Raw genomic sequence first — 18,951 nt, 5'->3', positions numbered from 1 at the left:
AAAAGGCTTATGACTAACTGAAAAGTTACGCGATAATTGTGGCTTGACCAGGAATCGAACCTGAGTTACTGAACCAGTCCTTCCTTTGCCCAATTTTTTGCTTCTGCTGAGAAATGGCTCAGTATGCTAAAGACCCAGGTTTGATTTATTGTTTATTTATTGATTTAGTTTATTTTATTTTGCTTTGTGCCACTGTTGGCTAATTGCAAAAATTGGAATGAGTGATGATGTGATGAAATTGATGAATGGACACTCACAAACACCCATGTCAGGATTAGGACCCGGGGCCCCTTGCATCGTAGCGTCATGTGCCAACCACTCTGCCACGGGGACCGGCTGGACCCAAGTTTGAGTCCTGGCCGAGCATGCAACTTTCATTTAAATTTCTTCATAACGTATCATGCCCAAGGCATGGCTCGAAACTGGGACCCCGGGCGCCATAGTCCAATAGCCTAATCATTTCATAAAAAGGACCCGAGTATGAAAGAAGCTGGAAAGAGCTTCTTTCAAGCAAATGCCACCTGCGATCTTCAGCGGATGTAAAAATCCGCTGATACGAATTCTTCCGGAATCGCAGGAAAGATACTGTAAACACAGCCTTACGCTGAAAGCACCGTTATTGAGAGACGCGGTCTCTCAACGGCCGAAGTTCGAATTTCGTTTAAATAGCTTGAGAGAATATTTCTCGCCCCAGTCGCACAGTTAGTGCCTCGGAATTATACAAGTTGTTGAACTAAGAAAGTTATGGCATAAATAGTTGTTTCCGAACATTACAAAAGGAGTTACAGCGAGGAGTAGTACAATATCGGAAAGGAGTTTTATTTCAGGAGAGTTTCATCAATGAACCAGCGAGTCGATCGTCACTTCCAGATCTACAGGTAACGAACGTTCCTCTATCCTTGTCTTTCATTCTCTCACACCCTTGCCAGACCAGTCAATTGTAGTATTTAAAGTTAATCGTGAGTGTTGTTCTTATTTCACGGGGCTCGCCCCCTTGCTTAGTTAAGCATAGACGTAGCTTTTCAGAGCTATACCCCCCCTCTTACGATACACCTCTCGCAGCCAAATAACTTTGAATATCAGGCTTCACATAGCCTATCTACAATCCCTTAATTTAAACGATCGGGACTTTGTACGATAATACATCCAGTGTGTACGCCAAACCATAAGGTTTATAGCATTGTGTATACTTAATCGTATTTAGGCATGAACTATTAGTAATCAAGTTTTAAGGTTCCACAAAATTAATGAATTTGACCTCTTGTTATTTAACATTGAATTTCTGTCATTTTTTGGTGAAGATGGGTGGTAATAAGGTGAAGGAACACTCACAAGAAGACCAATACCCAGACTTGGACTCCAACTCAAGAACTTTAGTGTTCATATCAAACGTGATTGGTCACAAAAAAATAAAAGTGATTTAAAGCCAAATTGTAGGTAAGTTATTGTAATATAATTCAAACTCCAAAGGGACATGAAAAAGTTTGAATATTCAAAATTTGAATTAACAAAAACATTACATTATTAAACATGATTTCAAGTTCAAATTAAAGAGAGAGTACTGATATTTCATGCACAAAAGGAATTTTAGTATTAGATTGGTTATTATAGCAAGAAAAAGCTACAGAATATCACAATTATATTACACTTTATCATGAAATGATAAAATATTAAAATAATATCTCCAAGATACTTCAGTTGCACCCTATTGTGTTATGGCCATACTAGAACTTACCCATATATGAGCCACCCAGTTCAGAAGTTGGGCTACTGGCTTTCATAAGATGAGCCTGTTCAGGATTTGTATCTGTAGAAGATAATTCTGCTTTCATGCAGGAATCATTGGAGCTGGATGTTTTTGCTTCAGCATTGCTACCCATGGCAATGGGAACAAACAACTGTCCATTTTCCTGAAATACAAAAATTTGTACAATTTCCTTATAAAATTTTAACTGTTACATATTTCAATCTTTTGGAATGTATTTTTTCAATATTTTCACACAAGTTACAAATTAAGAAAGATATACTTTAAAAAGACCACAAAAAAAATCATTTTTGCAAGTTGAAGACATGGCAACAAAGACATTGCTTCATATATGCATAAATATAAAAATATAAAATTTTGGTGTTATAGCGGTGAGAAAACTCATCAAAAGCTGTATATAAAATGACATTTCTGTTTTAAAATTGTGCAACATACTCCAAAATTTGATTTAAAAACTGCACTTATTACAAAATAAAACCCTTCTAATAGAACATTTATGTAGTTACCAGAGTTTTAAGTTTATTACTGTATAAAGTGATCCATTCTTGCTTCTCAAATATTTACAGCAGATTTAATCAATTTTCCATGAATTGCAAAACTCGCAGGATAATTCAAACTTGAGAAAGTGTCATGTCGGTAAATAAACTCTAAATTTCGTGTTTAAGAGGCTATTTTGCATTTTGCAGTTCATGGCATGGTGCTATGCACAGGGGAACACTTTACTTTACTTTTGCAGTTGATTTCGCATAATTTCGTGACAAAACAGTAGGAAAAAGTCCTCACACCTTTCAGAAACATGAAAAATTAACATTACAATGTGATTTCACATTAACGCAAATTTTAAAATATTGCACTATTCAAATACTTCTGAATTGAATGTAAACAACAAGCTGTATGCTGGGTGATGCCCTTGTCTGGAGTGACTGTTGTTGAATGTCGGGCCAGGGGGGAGGGGTCTATAAGTGGGTTGAATTTATTCCATTACTTTGACCCATAATATTGATACTCAGCACTGTTATGTCTAGCTACAATACTACTAGCAATGTAGATGATTGCTGTGTATTTTTTTAAAAACTCAAAATTATATAACATCATCTGCTCTAAGTACTTACCACATTATCTCTCCGTTGAATTGAATTTATAAGTGTTGTTGTGGCATAAGGTGCTGGAGGTTCAGATTCTTTCCGGCTATAAAATGTAGTAAGGTTTCTTGTATCTACTTCAGCATAATCTGTTGCAGAACTTAAGTCATTTGTGGGGCAATTCAGAAGTTTCGTTTCAGACATATTAGAATCCTTATCACAGTCGGCAGGCCTCCAGCCTCGATCAATCCAAAGTGTTTCCTTTCCATTAAGATTTAGTTGTGTGATGTCATTGGCATTCACCACAGGCACTGTAATGCAAGTGCCAGCTGTTAGGGCACAAAGTTCATTAGTATTACAGTTGCTTACATGACAATACATTTTTAATAACGTTTACGTGTAATTTAAAATGTAAACTAAGGTAACAGTGAATGATATTAAAGTAATTTTTAAAAAGTTTTATATTATCAAGATTTGTGAAGCATTGTTTTTCTATATCTAGGAATTATTATATTCTTAACAACATGCCTATTTTTAAAATCTTGTGTACATTCATTACTAGGTGATGATGTAAATACAATTAAGAATAATGCTAAAATATTTTTAAAAGCACCTAAAGAGATAGATTTGGAAGTTAGCATAGAAAAAATAAATATAGGTTTACAGGCCGAAACCAAGTATTAGGTAAAAATCAAAATTTAATTATTAATAACAACTTGTTTGAATCAGTTTCCAAATTCAAGTACTTAGGAGTAATACTAACAAATGAAAATTATATAAGGGCAGGAAATGTGTGTTACTTTTCTCTTCATAAACTTTTATCCTCTCGTATAATATCTGAGAAACTAAAAAGTTAAAATATACAATTTTGCCCGTAATATTATATGGATGTCAAACTTGGTCCATTACATTAAAAGGGAAACATAAATTAAAAGTATTTGAAAATAAAATCCTTAGAAAAAAACTTGAACCTAAAAGGGGATGAGGAGACAGGTGTGTGGAGAAGGTTACATAATGTAGAACTCCATAATATGTACTCATGTCCAGATATTACAATAATTAAATCAACAAGACGTAGATGGGCAGGTCATGTGGCACGGATGGGAGAGGAAAGAAGAGTTTACAGGATTCTTGTTGGGAAACCTGATGGTAAGAGACCTGTAAGTAGGCCAAGACAAAGATGGAAGGGTAATGTTGAGATGGACCTAAAGGAAATTGGAAAGGGTGGAAAAGATTGGATTGATCTTGCCCAGGATAGGGACAGATGGAAGGTTTGTGTTGCTGCAGCCATAAACCTTCAGATTTAAGAATGCTGGAGAGTAAGTAAGTATATGACAACTAGAAAATATCTCTTGACCATGGCTTTTCATTTTTCAAATATTCTCAATATCTTTAGCCAATGTACAACCTGACACACATTGTGTGTAGTATGTATATTTTGGGAATAGAAAACACACCAGAAATTTGCCTCAATTAAGTTTACATAAAACCATTTTCCCTCCAATTTCTGTTATTTATTACTTTGCCCTTTGTTTGTTTTGTATTCCATTAGTTCTGAGAATGACAAGGGTCAGCTCAGTGGTTCAGTGTGCTATCTGATCAATTTTTGACCACCAACGTTCTGAAGTTCAAGTCTCAACCTGGGCATGTGTACTCTTTGCAAGTGGCCTTCATCAATTTCATTTAATTATCAACATTATTGCAATTAGCCAAAGTAGCAGAAAAGTTACAACTAAATAACAAAAAGTACAAAATACAACAACAGTGGCGGATTAGCATATCCTCAAGGCAAAAAGTTTCACACATTGCACTGATTGATTGATTTAGTTTATTTTACTTCGCGTTTTGTGCCTCTTGGCTAATTTGCGAAGATGGGGATGAGTGATGAAATGATGAAATTGATGAATGGACATTCCCAAACAACCAAGCCCGAGCAGGATTCGAACCCGGGATCCTTGGACACATTGCACTGAATTGATTGAGTTAACTTAGTCATGACATTCAAGTGTAAGAAACATGACAAGCATGTTGTGTAGTTGAAATTCTTTAAAATATCGTGACATGAAGGTATACATACCATTTAAATGACCCAATTCCTTCTTCATTGCTTGTCTCCTTCTGATGTAGAGCATCACAACAAATATAACAATCATCACAAACACCATGCTGCCAATCAAACCGATGAACCAGGCTTCCTTCACAACGCTTGAGAAATCATTCTCAGACCCTTCACTGGGATGGGCCTTGGGATTGTGAAGCAGCGCCGGATCCATGACGAGGGTAACAGGGGCCGAGTATGGACCAGGTCCAACCTTTGTGTAGGATACTACTCTGGCTGTGTATGTTTGTCCCGTAGTTAGATTATTCAGAAGAACTGAGGTGGTTGTAGCATTCAGGGTCATTTGTGCAAGCAGCTTCGTTCCATTTCCCTTCACTTGAATCTAAAAGGTGGACAAGAACTAGCATTAGTTACATGTGGAACAAAACATTCAAAACTTCATTCCATTTAAGTGAAAGAAGGAAAGAATGGTAAGAACTAGTAAATATTAATTTAAAATGGAAGGAAACATACGAATCAGGAGACAATTCAGTACTTTTCAGTATAACCACATAACCAAGGAATAGAGATAAAGATGCTATTCAAGAAAATGCAGTGCAGCCAGATGTGATTCCTAAATAATGCTGCTGATGTGTCCTAACACCATCTATGATTCTGCTCTGAAACTGCAATAATGCTGCATAATCTTGGATTAATTTCTGATTGATACATGTTTCCCATACCCTTTCAAATGTACAGGAGGTCCAGAACTTGCAATCAAATTTACATTTTCACATGAAGAAGTAACTTGAGGTCTATTACATGTCCTGCAAAATCTGAATACATATTTCTCTTCTTTTTAACATGTTAAATAGTCTAAATTAAATAGATAATTATTATTCTTTAGATTTTTAAAATGGTCTTGATGTCATCAATTTTAAGACCACATAACATTTACATAGAACATTACTTCCAATACAGACAATCACTAGCAGCCAGCTGTTGTTTTATCCATAGACTGACTATTTCAATGGCCATCACAAAATGATGAAACAAAGTTGTAGACGAATGATAAATATAAGGAAAATGGACATCAAAATTGCTTTTACGTTAAAAGAATGAGAAAGCTACCAAAGTCTTACTTTATATCCCAAGAGGACACCATTATGATGCTGTGGTGGAGGAGAAGACCATCGAACAAATGCTGCCGTTGCATTTAGCATTCCCGCTTGCACATTGTCTGGAGGAGCTGAAGGAACTGAAAAAAACATGATTTTTTCTAAGAATTTAATTCAGTCACCATTCAAAATCGACAAATTAAAATTAACATCTTGCAAAACTCACACATACTTCTAATGAGAAAGTAACTATGTTAAGGAAAGAAAATCATTGCATTCACTGTTGAGGCTGAGGCTTATAAAAAAAACTTTTATCATGCTTCTGTCACACACAAAAGATAGAAAGCTCTGAATTCTATGTGGTGGCACATTATGCATTTGTTGAGTGAAACATGAACATTAGGTAGAATGTTACAAAATGTTAATAGTAAACTCTCAGTGTTAAACTTCGCTTAAATTACATGTGTGTAGCAGTAATTATTTTCAATGAAAAACAGAATTTTCATAGAAATATCTAGCACTAACTAAAGATATTTACACAGCCAAGAATCATACAATTCCTACTAACAGCCATTCCAATGTTTTCTCATTTGGCTCTTGAATGTACTTCTCTCAAAAACTAGCAATAATAAGTGTAACTTTATAATGACTGAGCTATACCTACCATCTTCCATTGTCTGCACATTCTTGGAATTTGATGGTTGGCCTTCTACAGATTTATAGAATGGCACTAGGAAGAACTCATATTTTGTAAATTTCCTTAAGTTTGTAATAATATAGCTTGTAGCACCAGCATTTAAAACAGTCACCATGTTGTACTTTTGTGATCCACCAGACATGTCTCGAAATCTTACATAGAAGCCTTCAACATATTCATCTGCACTTAATATCTGTAAAGAAAATTATGGTATTACTGCATAATATGTGAGGTGATACCATTTACTACAGCAACATATAATTTTATGATCAAAAAAATTATAATTGATTTAGGAATAAGCACATTTGCCTAATTTTGTATAATTTGAAACTCAAAATGTAGTACAGTATAAGTACACCCTGGTGAATTTACAGCAATGTTACATTTGCTACTAACTGGTCTATCATAATACATGGCTGTATGCATTATGCCCAGGGTGTGAAATCATTGAAAACTGGTGGGAGGGGATAAAGTTCTTAATCTACAAACCAACCCCCCTCCCCACAAACATATGTGTAAATTATAAGATATACATATTTGAAATGTTATTAAAATTATAAAATAAATTACTCACTGAAAATATATTATGATTATTAATTACATAAAGGAAATTAATTTGTTACTTTTATACATATCAGATAGTGTAAAGCAGCTACCTAATTGCTTTACTAACCGGTTCAAGATGTTAATAAATTATGAAATAGTTGAAGTGGTTTTATTATGTGTAAGTTTTTGTTTAGTTTGTGCTTTATGTTAATAAAAATCAATTAGATTTCATAGTTATCATTGTTTTGCATTCTTGATTTACTTTTATTGTGCATATTGATGTTGATTTGTTAATGATCTCTTGCGAGAGAGAAAGCATTCAATATTCACAACCACACTAATTTGTGTGTGTTTTCAATATTATTCTTAGTAAAGTGTATTTAAAATTAAGAGTAATTGCTTATCTTTTGTTTGTTATAACAAAAACTCTCCCTCCCCCGGAAATTTTTGGTGGGGGGGGATTTTTGAAACAATGATTGTTGGTGGATTTCGCACCCTGATTATGTCTGTACTTCAGGTTCATATCTGACATGCGTCTTATCACTAGTGTGTGGATTTTTGCCTATTTGCCTTTTTTAGTTCTATGTAGTTTTACTTTGTAGGCTTTCATGTTTTAAGCTCATTTCATGCTGTTTCTGGTCTGAAAATGCAGTTTATAGTGTCTATGAATGCCTATTTTGCTTAATCATGCCTATTCTGCAATTTTTGCTTACTTCAGCTTCATTTTAATGCACCTTTGACTGTTTAAAGCTGAGAAAGCTATGTCTTTGTTAATATTGGACTGACTGAAACCTGGTCCTTGCCAGATTTGAGGGTTGCAAGGGATGTCCGATCTTTGTAGATTTCAAATGTCCCTCAATCAGGATAAGGTAACTGGACAACTGGTTGGTGACTCATGCTTGGACAAAATGACGCCAATGCACCCCTTCATTTTTTTGCCAGCTGAAAGCTTTGAGTCAATCAGTACACTGAAGGTTCCCCATGCTATTCCTGAGCTGGGCAGAAGTGTTTCTTTTTTTAGCATTTGTATCCAATTTTAGTGCCCTTTTGATTTTCAACTGCCTATTTTCATGATTTTTAGTTCCTATTTGAGAGTTTTTTAGGTTTATAAATCCGCACCCTACTTATCACTAAAATTTGATATTAAAATCTCCCCAACCATGGCCATCAAATATTGAGTTCTTTGTATCAAATAACACAGTTTTATGTAATACAATATCACAACAAAAGAATACATACACCATGCATAAATCTAACAATTATTTAGTGTCCATGCATACAACAATGTTATGAAATATAGCTGATACACTGGTATTTAATGTCAATGTACTGTGGATCATCTCTTGACAATATGTCTGTAAAAGTAATACCATCTTTACGAAATGATTAAATTCATATTTCAATTCAGCTCACAATCAAAACTTGGAGAATACCTACTTTGGATGGGACAAAATATTGGAAAGAAATTCCAGTATCACTGAGACTAGTTTTATAAATTAAGCACATTCATTTAAATTCTGCCACAGATTAAGAATGTAGGAAGGGAGAAGAGCATCTAAAGACACAATAAATGTTTGTTTAACAAAGATTCAAGATTTGGTTGTTTCTATACACTATATTCACTTCAATTGTGAGAAATATATATGCATAGTAATGTTGTTATAGGTGTGAGAAAGGACTACGTAAACCAGCAATAAGTAACAGTTGGGTTGCACCACTAGAGTGCACTAAGGAGATGTGGATCAAGTATCACTTGTGTAGATTTTTCCAAAGTTCACACAGAACATTTTAAAGTACTTGTTCCTTCCTGCATGCTCTATGATAGGATAAAGTGTTCTGAAAACCTGTAGCAAACATGATTACAAAATTCACCAGCGATACCATCTACACAATTGTAATGGTTTCTAATTGCTTTTAAATACTTTCTTTGTCTTGCAGGTTTGAACTTGCAGATGTATAGTATTATGTCATGACGATAGTTACAATAATAGAAATTACATAATAATTACAGATTTGTGTGAAATGAAAAATATTTTCAGTCACTTTCCTGACCCCAAAAGTCACCTCACATCCCTGGATTGCACCAGGGGTATATTCATAATTTTCCATTGATAATAACCCACAGCGCGACAGCCCTTGAGAGCCTTGGCTTACCTACCGACTGCTGGTCTCCCTCCCACACTGTTCCTCCGTCACCTGTTATAGCATGGAGATCTTAGACCAGTATTGGGGTGACGGGTGGTCAGCCCATCGAACCCCCAGCCGTTGTAGGTCTTCTCGACCAGGTTACCGCTCACTCATTCGGAGCTCCCCAATTTCCTCACGATGGTGGGTTGCCACCGGCTCTATACGTAGGCCGAATAAATTCCGACCAGAGCCGGATTCGAACCTACGCCGTCCCGCAGCGAACGATCTCAAGACGAGTGAACGCCTTAACCCGCTCGGCTATGGAGGAGAGCATGTAAAGTCCATTTCAGAGAGACTTCATTGCATTTTAGCATGAAAACAAACATTTATCAAATTGCAGGGAGTGTTCGAACATTCTCAGAGGGGTGTTGGGAGTGTGTGATAAATCAATGTGTTGCACATGTTCCTCAAATATGAACTCTGTAAAATCTTTGTGGTGCACTCAAACAACAACTTCCCACACTGGACTTTGACCTTTGCCAACAAAGTCAGCTTAGAAGATTCCTCTTAGTTTCAAAAACTGCAATGATATTGTGAATTCTGGAAAATTATATCTGTCTAGATGTCCTTCTAGAGCATTCAGGTAATTTATTCACGTGGTTTGCATTTGATGTTGTCTAGACATCCATGATAGAAAATAGGCTTATGATGTGATGAAATTAACACAAATATCTAAACAATAGCAAAACCACTTGAAAAGTCACCTCCGTGCTCTTATAGGAATTGTAAAAAGATGTGATTATCTCGAATTTACAATATCATTGCAGTCTTTCAAAAACAACTTTGATGCTACAGGCCAGTTCTAGATACAAATAAAACATAGTACAAGTTTACCACTGCTTTTCCTTACCTCCCAGATGAGTCGCACAGCTGTAGAACTGATTGCTTGAACCTCCTTCAGCTCGACAACATTTGTACTTAATCGATTACGTGCTTCATCAAGATCATAATCAGGTACATTTCGATCTGAACCAAGAGTTCGAGCTTTGTCTGATACTGGACTTGGCAAGGAAAGACCATGAGAATTTTCAGCACGAACTAGGAACACGTAGGAAGTATTTGGTTTAAGATTTCCAACTGTGTACGTTTCAGAAGTCACACGGTGAGCCGAGACTACCCAGCCCGTTTGCAGGTCACTGCTGAAATATTCCACAGTGTAGCCAATTAAAGGGGAAGAACCAACTTTAGTATTTCTTCTCCAAGCCACCGTAACGGAAGTTTCAGTCTGGTTCACAATTTGTGGTTTAGTTGGTAGCCCTGGAAATGTCGATGGCTCTGGCGTTCGATGAAGATTTGGATTTGAAGGATTCTCTACTGTGAGTGAGGCTGACCAAGATGTTTCACCACTCTCTGATGATGCTGTGCAAGTATACAAACCAGAATCTGTAAACTGCAAGTCTGGAATATAGAAAAGAGGAACACTGTTAACCATTGTTCATGAATGAGTATTACTCCTGCAAAATAAATTTTAATTGAATGAAAATGCATTGCTTAAACTCTACATAAAGTTTACACACTTTTTTTAGTTACATTTTATGTAAATTTCATTGCTACAATGTAGATCAACTGTACTCTTACATTTATGTCCACAAAAGTACATTTTCACATTGTCAAAGTGGAGTCATTTATATATAGGGTGGTGCGGTGCTGAATGACACATTTCAAATGGCCATAGATAATATATGGAAACAGAGAAAAATAAGCGAAACTGTATATAAGTACATCCAAGTATGCTATTTATTACTTGTAGATTACAAGCTGTTTCTTGAAAACCACACCAGGAAGATGGTCTCCGTTTACATCAATGCATTGCAAGCGTGTCCGGAAGTTGCCTCATCAATAGCCGCAACTTCATCAACGATGTCTTGATGGAGTTCTTGAATAGTCTAGTTAGTCATCATATGCCTCCGGAACACTCTTTCAAGAACCCCATGAAAATATCTGGTACACTAAGGGTGGGCAGCCAAGCAATGTTGGCAAAATATGAGAGAACAGTTTCGTACACAGGTAAAAAATATGTCCTTGTACGTTCTAAAGTACAACTGTGACTGACTGTATGAAGCGACGTCGTCTCCTCTACTGTTCCCTTTCCTGCTTATTACCAGAGATGGCCACTTGACTTTGGCCTCCCAAGGCCCAGCCTCCAAGTAGAAGGTCAGCATTACATGGCCTCAGCCTCCGAACTCGAACTTGTCCAGATCCTGAGGCTGGACATCTCTGGTTATTACAAGTCAGTTGCGGCTGGCAGTTAGTATGATGGGTAGTGCCAACGTGATCAAGAAATCGAAAAATTTTTGCTAGCATATGTCATATAAATCTAATGAAAGAGGTAATTTTAATGGAACTTTGTTACTAAAATTGCAGACAAAAATACAGAGTTCCTAAGATTCGTTAATTTTACTTCGCATTTGTACTACTTTGGCTAATTGCAAAGATAAGAATGAGTGAACACTCACAAAGAACACCGATGCCCAGGCCAGGATATGAACCCATGAGCCCTGGCATCGTAGCATGCTGTGCACGGAGGTCAGCCCGAGTTTCTATTAAAATTTCGATGCCTGTTACCTTTACCACTTTTTTTTTTTAAAAAAAATAGAATTGATTTTTAAATCTGGTGTCGGATGGCGAAGTTGTTTAACTTTGAATTTAATAATGTATAGTACCTTGGAAAACTGTGTATGTAATAATGCTCTAATCTGACTCATCTTCACTGACTACCCTTCCTTTCACACACCATCAGACACTTTCACTTCACTAAAAAGAAAAACACTGAACAATTAGAGACACCAAGTCGAAAACAGTATTCTCGCCTTCCATTGTTTATAATTTGCAACCCAAGCACGGCAGACGAGACGATACATCAACAATCTGTGTTAATAACATCTGAAATATGATTATCTGCTAAATGAACTGTGGATCTACAATTTTTAAAATTCAATGCAAGAAATTGAATTATATCTCCAAGCGAAATTCTTATACAGTTAGATTTTCTGTGTGATTTTTTACAAATATTAAAGTAAAAACTCCCTTTGATATTTAGACAATTCTTTTTTACAGAAAATGTATTCAATATTGTCAACGTCAGTTGCAACACGTGAGTGTCTGTGTGCATGAGAGCAAGGATATATCTTTTCTTAAGGAAGAAATCTATAACAAAGTCTGGATGGCTCTTTAGACGCATCTATCTAAATGGTTATTTAAATTTGAGGAAGATATTACATTCGTTCTTGCCAAGTAGGCAGGAAAGTATCTTTCTTGCGAATTACTTCTCCAACGAGTATTACAAATCGGTCAGGATTAGTCACTTCTCTATGAAGTTTGCAACTATGTCAACACAATGCGAAAGCTCTCGCGTCGTGCCAGCCATTTCCTGCGGAGACTTTGTATGCCTCCGTGCATGCCTTTGCGCAAGGGCAACACTATGCTGGCCCAGAGCAAGTGAAAGAACAGCTGAGGATGTCCTGCAGGAACTGAGGTGGCTGTAAGCTCGAATGCTTATGAGATTCGAATCTCCTTGTTTGTAAATGTATTAATTTAACTATACTTTGGTGAAGCAAGTGCTTTTTCTGAGGATAGAGCCAAGGCACGGCACTACGGCTCTCCACTTAGAGCCGCCACTGCAACAAGGTATAGTACAATATTCAAATTTGAAATGTTTGAATTTGAATTAAAATTTTTGGGTGCATCAGCACTGAGGCTATTTTGCACACGTCACACTATACGGCCAGTCACCAAAGCCTCGTTACTCTGCAGTCCAGGGTGTACTATGTGGAAGTGAGGTTGACTATTGGGTGCACTACATGGAAGGAGCACCCCTTACACCCCCAAATTTGAAATGTGTCAGTGTACTCCATGCCACCCTATATTTAACACATAAAACAATGTAATAGCCACAGACTAAAAACTTGAAAATCTTTGAAAATTGTATAATATACTCTTCAAGGTTTCTATCTGGGGCTGGCCATCATAAAAATAGTAAATCCAAAAAGGGGGAGAATAAGATACACATTGCATTTTTGACAAACTTGATTTTAAATTAGCATTATTCACTTACAGGCAGGTTTGTGTGCACTAGCAATTAAACATGTCACAAAATAGGTTATAAAATGATGATGATTTGGAGAATTGGATATTCCGCACCTCCTCGAGAATTAAATCGAATTTTTAATATACAGATTTCAATGTTTCACGTAATATAAAAGTGGTTCCAGCATTAGGAAAGCACAAATAATGGAAATATTTGATCCCAAAATATGACTCATGTAAGTTAAAACCTGCAATTTCGGAGTACTTTCACCACTTTTGTTAGTAAAAACAGTTTATATGCACGCTAAAATAACGAAAGAACACATTGAAAATAACTATCAGTACCACACCTAACAATCCTAACCTAACTACGTAAAATTATAGCTGCTGTTGTGGAAAGTCGTTTTGGGCACTATATTCACTTGCACGAAGCCTTTGGGCAGTTCTGCTACATGGTAAAGTAACACGTTAAGGTAACAGAGGTACTTTACTTCACAATAACACATATCCACGAGCAAAAATTAACTGAAAACGTTCATAAACAACAAAATCTTCATAAACCATGCAAAATATTTCACTTTCGCCAGGGAATACAGAGGGTCAAGGGTAACTAAAATGATATAAATAAGAACTAGCAGTATAGAAGTTTCATTAATATTTTATGATCATGAAAACCTTTTAGAGGTATTATTGGCATGTTGGCACTGATGCAGATGTCTTTGATGTAAATAATCTGCTTGTAGTCTAATGCTCCTAACCCCCCCCCCCCACACACACACACACCCAGAGTGGTGAAACCAGAAAATGGAAAAGCAGACACATGTGCTTCATGTAACTATGCCAATGACTAAGGTGTCGTCATCCATCGAAAGCAGTAGTGGTGATTAGGGGGCAGTAAGTCTACTGTTCATCTGGCATTAGTTGATGTGGGTGCACTACATAGAAAGCATTCTATAAGCAGATGTACTTTTATAAGCCATAGAAGCCTTGACTTCTCCATATTAACAAAGAGGAAAACACATATTTGTCATACCACTGAGCATAATGGAAAGTTATGTTGGGGCTCCTGCGTAGTCAAATGGTTAACACTCTCACCTTTGGTGCAAGCAGACTCAGGCTTTATCCCAAAATTTCAGCATTGACCCATCATTTTGAGAACAATTGGGGAGCTACTTCACAAGAAGAAGTAGCAAGATCTGGTCTTGAAGGTCAGAAAAGAGTGGCTATAGCACACAAGGCACTGACAATGTGTTACCCAATGAACAAGCAGCTTGGAACACCTTGGCTCTTAGAAGGCCGATGCACCATGGAGTTTCTTTTCATAGTTTGTGTGTTATCTAAAAGCTATCAAAATTTGTACAATTCAATCTTGGTCTTTATTATTGTATAGAAATGACCATACAGTTGTGTAAAATAGAGCACTCAACTATTGCTGCCAACTACGATTAATATTACTTACCATCTATTTGTAGTGTGCCTGTATCAAGAACAGTAATTCTTGGGCTTTGGCTGACAAGGGGAGACCCATTTTTGTACCATTTTATCCTTGGCGAAGGAGTCCCAGATGCCTGGCATGGAAGCATAGCAACAGATTTTAGAGGTAGAGTCTGATTTGCTGGTCCAATTTGAATAATGGGTGGTGGAAGATCATCCAAGGATGTCACCTCTAAAAATGCTTTCACAATAGTAGAGCCAGCCACACTTAATGCAGAGCACACATAAAACCCCGTATCTTCTCTTTGCACTCCTTGGATCATTAGTGTTCCCTCAGGCGTAACATGCAGGTGCCCATACTTGTTCCCTGGAAACATAAGCTGTTGGTTGCCTTCTTTTGTCCAAAATACTGATGGTGGAGGATTGCCTGCGGCAACACATTCGAACGATGCGATGCCGTTGAGTCCAACTTTTTGGTCATCAGGTCGCAGATCGAAGGAAGGAGGAGCTGTGGACAGAAAATAGTACATAGTTTATTGCCAAGGATCTAATCAGTATTCACTGCAAGCTACTTAAAGATATAAAAGATAATTGTATACTTAAAAGGTACTAGCACAGTGAATGATTAAGTTTAAGTACAAGTAGCAATAATTGCTATTAAACATACAAATAGTGCAGATTTTTTAATAACAGGTTAACATGTCACAAAGTTCCACGAACTTGGAATAAACAAAAAAAAAATTGGATTAGATAAGTTTACTGAATCCAACATTTTGTTGTTGAATGTCAGTACAGTTGGATTCAGCAAACTATGTAATCCAAAATACATTTCAAAATACATTTCCAACTTCACTGAGTTTCATGATCATAAAAAGAAGTTTGTGAAACATTACCTGTTAAAAAGAAACATTAATCAATGAACTGTGTACATATTTTCTAGCACAAGGAATGAGACAGTTCCTTGTGTCAAATAGTGAACTTTCACTGCATGTGACAATTGGAGGGCTAGATAGAACACACATGATTCACAGTAGCAGAGATTCTTTTAGTAAACTGTGTAAATTAGAACCTTGTTATTAACCAGACATGTCACAAACTAACTGAAGGTGGGAGGAGGGGGGGGGGGTTAGTAGTAAACTGACTTGACATGATCAAGGATATTTTAATTTGTTCTTGTAAAAGTTAAATATGTGAAAAATCTGGACACTTTTGTAAGCTCCACATATATTGGAGAATGTACATTGATAATATTATATGGATTATTTGAAAAGAAAATGCAATAAGAAATTAAAAGAAATAGTGTTCTATGAAACAACCCAAATTACAGAACATGCAATATATAACACACAACATAAAAGCTTATCTTTTATATATCAACATTTTACAAAACTTATTCAACTCACAAATGAAGTGCTCTGACTGGAGAAACCCAATGTGTCATTGACAGCATATCATACTTAAACCCTTCCAAACTTGTCCACGTTACTTTCAAAGTTTTATATAACTGAACAGAAGATTTGTTAAGATGATACACATATGCGGTCTACATCATAAAATGAAATCACATATAGTTGAGGAAAACAAGAGAGGAAAGAAAATTCCAAAGATACGAAGTGAATTACATCTCTAATCCTTTGGAGACAGAGACTGCATATCAATCATAGAGAAATGGCCTTCCGAACTTCACCAAGTATGAGTGGGAAACTTGTTTCTCGCAAGTTCACCTCATTTCCAATGCTTCCTACACTCCAGACAGCCAACATCTACTTTGAGGCAAAATTGCTTTCAGGGAAGACAAAAGTTTTGTCATTAAAACTGCTCCAGATTGAAAAGGAGAAGGGGGGATGAAAAAGGGCAATAAAAAAAGCTGGGGGTTGCTTGCTACTGCATGATATTTTTCAATGGTTTTGAGTTGATTAAGGGGAGGAAGAGGAAAACAGAGGGTGGGATTCTGGTGTTTTTCACAATGAGACAGCTCAAACCGAAATATCTTATGTGAACAATTTCTTAGGTTTATATTCTTCTTTCCCCTGGAACACCAACCATAGAAAGGATTATATTGGGCTTTCATTGAATGTACCCAAATTTCTTTATTAGAAACTTCATTTGTATATTGATGGAGGGGTGACTATAGGTTATGTCCAGTGTTTGAAAGTAACGAAATACTTGTAATGCAGGTAAAGTAAGAATTACTTAATTTGTAGAACAGTAACTGTAACTGGTTACTTTTTGAATTGAGTAACTATAATTTCTCATAAGAAATTAATAATTACTTTTACAGTTACATTTTGCACATTTTAACAGTAATTAACAAAATTATATTTTTGCTGAAAAAAAAAGTAGAAATACATTTTTTTAATCGCAGAATAATTTTTTGTGTCACATAATGTATAAGTTATCAACTAAAGTAACTTTGTTACTTTGTAAAATAATGGCAACTATAACTAAAAGTGAGTAGTGAAAAATTCACTTCATTCTTACGGGAGAAGTAAATTGAATGTTATTCCCTTTTCAAATAATTCAAAATAAAGAATTACCCTTCCCAGGAAGCCTCTGAAAAAAGTTTGCTTGTCCCTTCCCCCCTTGGGAAAAAAAAACGTCCTGGTACCCACATGTTTGTATCTATCTGAAAATAAGTAAAGGAGTTTCAACAGTTAATACCTTGAGCACTTAATGAAAGAAATTCGTAAATGTTTCCATAATAAGGGAATTCTTTGTTACAGGCCCAAATTTTACATAATTTTAAAAGTATATGTCTTACTGAGAAACACTTACAATGGACAAGAAGGGAAGCCCTTGCATAAATCGTGCCAACTACATTCTCTGCTTCACAGATATAAAGCCCTTCATCTCCTGCAGCAACATGTTCAATGTGGAGTGATTTGTCATCTTGGATTTCGGCCCGGCCGATGGGCATCTTCCCATCGTCTCTTCTCCAGAGGATGTTGGGAAGGGGGTCGCCACCCACTTTGCATTGAAAATCAACGTTTCCATTCACCAGCACCGTAACATCCTTTGGCTTCTCTTTGAAAAACGGCTTTACTGAAATTACAAAAGGAAGAGTATAAATTGGAACAGAAATCATTAAAATGTAAGGAAAGTTCGCATAAAACTACAAGAAAATTGGCAATAGTCTACCCAATACAATATGAAAAATATTCTGTGTTACTCCCGTCCCGAATGCCGGGATTTAAAAATTTCCCGTTCCGATCCAATCCCTGCCCAAAAAAATCTGTCCCTCACATTCCTAGTTTTACGTAATCACGTAATGAGAAGCCTGCAGGTTTCTTTTCTGCCTTTTTATCAGTGCTATCCGCATAGAATTTACAAAATACAACTTTCAGGCAGGTTCTTCCGTGATCATGGCTGTTACCAAGTGGCGGCGATTTGGGGAGAAAGGGGCCCTCACACTTTTGGCCTCCCTGCTATGGCCTCTTAATGTTTAGCCTTATCTATAACCAAGAGAAAAGTAAACTGTCCTTGTTTATATATATTTATATTGTAATTATATATATTTATAATTTTATATGTATTTATATTCAGGCTGAGCCGATGTCAATGTATCGGTATCGGAAAGTATTGGTTGTATTTTGTTCACCGATACTTTTCGGGCGTTTTGGTCTTTCCCGCAAAATGCCACGTGACATTTTCGAGGAGTATAATTTTCATGCAAAATCTGAAGTTCCATATATTCGGCAACAATATTATGCAGAATTGTGTTTTTCGTGTTACGTAGGAAGTACTTCAATGTTCTCATTCAACTGTTGAATATTTTGAAGGAAATCTCTGATAAATGGATGCTTCTAATTGGGCTGGAACACTCACCCAATAATATTAATCAGTAAAGGTAAAAAAAAGGTAAACTGCTCCCCTGTGCATATCACCACGCCATGAAGGCGTATAGGGGGTGTGGGAGTAACGCCCCACACTTTCTTGATCCGGTCGTGAGTGGGGGTGATGTGATCAGCATCACGCCCCTGACCGCCTTTACCCCCCCCCCCCCAGGGTTTCCCCCACGTACCCATGTTATTCGACGCTGGGTGGGCGCCGGGGCCGCT

General features: G+C 36.5%; 1 protein-coding gene across 3 annotated transcripts in view; it reads right to left on the bottom strand.

Moving 5' to 3' along the window:
* Positions 1–18,951, bottom strand: part of LOC145986642 (roundabout homolog 2-like) — a 499,251-nt gene that overhangs the window by 20,488 nt on the left and 459,812 nt on the right. For all 3 annotated transcript variants that reach the window (XM_083120903.1, XM_083120904.1, XM_083120905.1), the window contains exons 5-12: positions 17,669–17,935; positions 14,919–15,401; positions 10,284–10,831; positions 6,668–6,893; positions 6,028–6,143; positions 4,925–5,288; positions 2,878–3,176; positions 1,736–1,910 (exon numbers count right to left, since the gene is read on the bottom strand). In XM_083120903.1, coding sequence (XP_082977029.1) covers positions 1,736–1,910; positions 2,878–3,176; positions 4,925–5,288; positions 6,028–6,143; positions 6,668–6,893; positions 10,284–10,831; positions 14,919–15,401; positions 17,669–17,935 — 2,478 coding nt within the window. The remainder of the gene's footprint in view (positions 1–1,735; positions 1,911–2,877; positions 3,177–4,924; positions 5,289–6,027; positions 6,144–6,667; positions 6,894–10,283; positions 10,832–14,918; positions 15,402–17,668; positions 17,936–18,951) is intronic.

This window comes from Lepisma saccharinum, chromosome 4 (assembly GCF_977018435.1).
Source record: "Lepisma saccharinum chromosome 4, izLepSacc3.1, whole genome shotgun sequence".
NCBI classification, from domain to species: Eukaryota; Metazoa; Arthropoda; class Insecta; order Zygentoma; family Lepismatidae; genus Lepisma; species Lepisma saccharinum.
The sequence above is the reverse complement of the archived record's forward strand: the minus strand, read 5'-3'. Positions and strand labels throughout refer to the sequence as shown.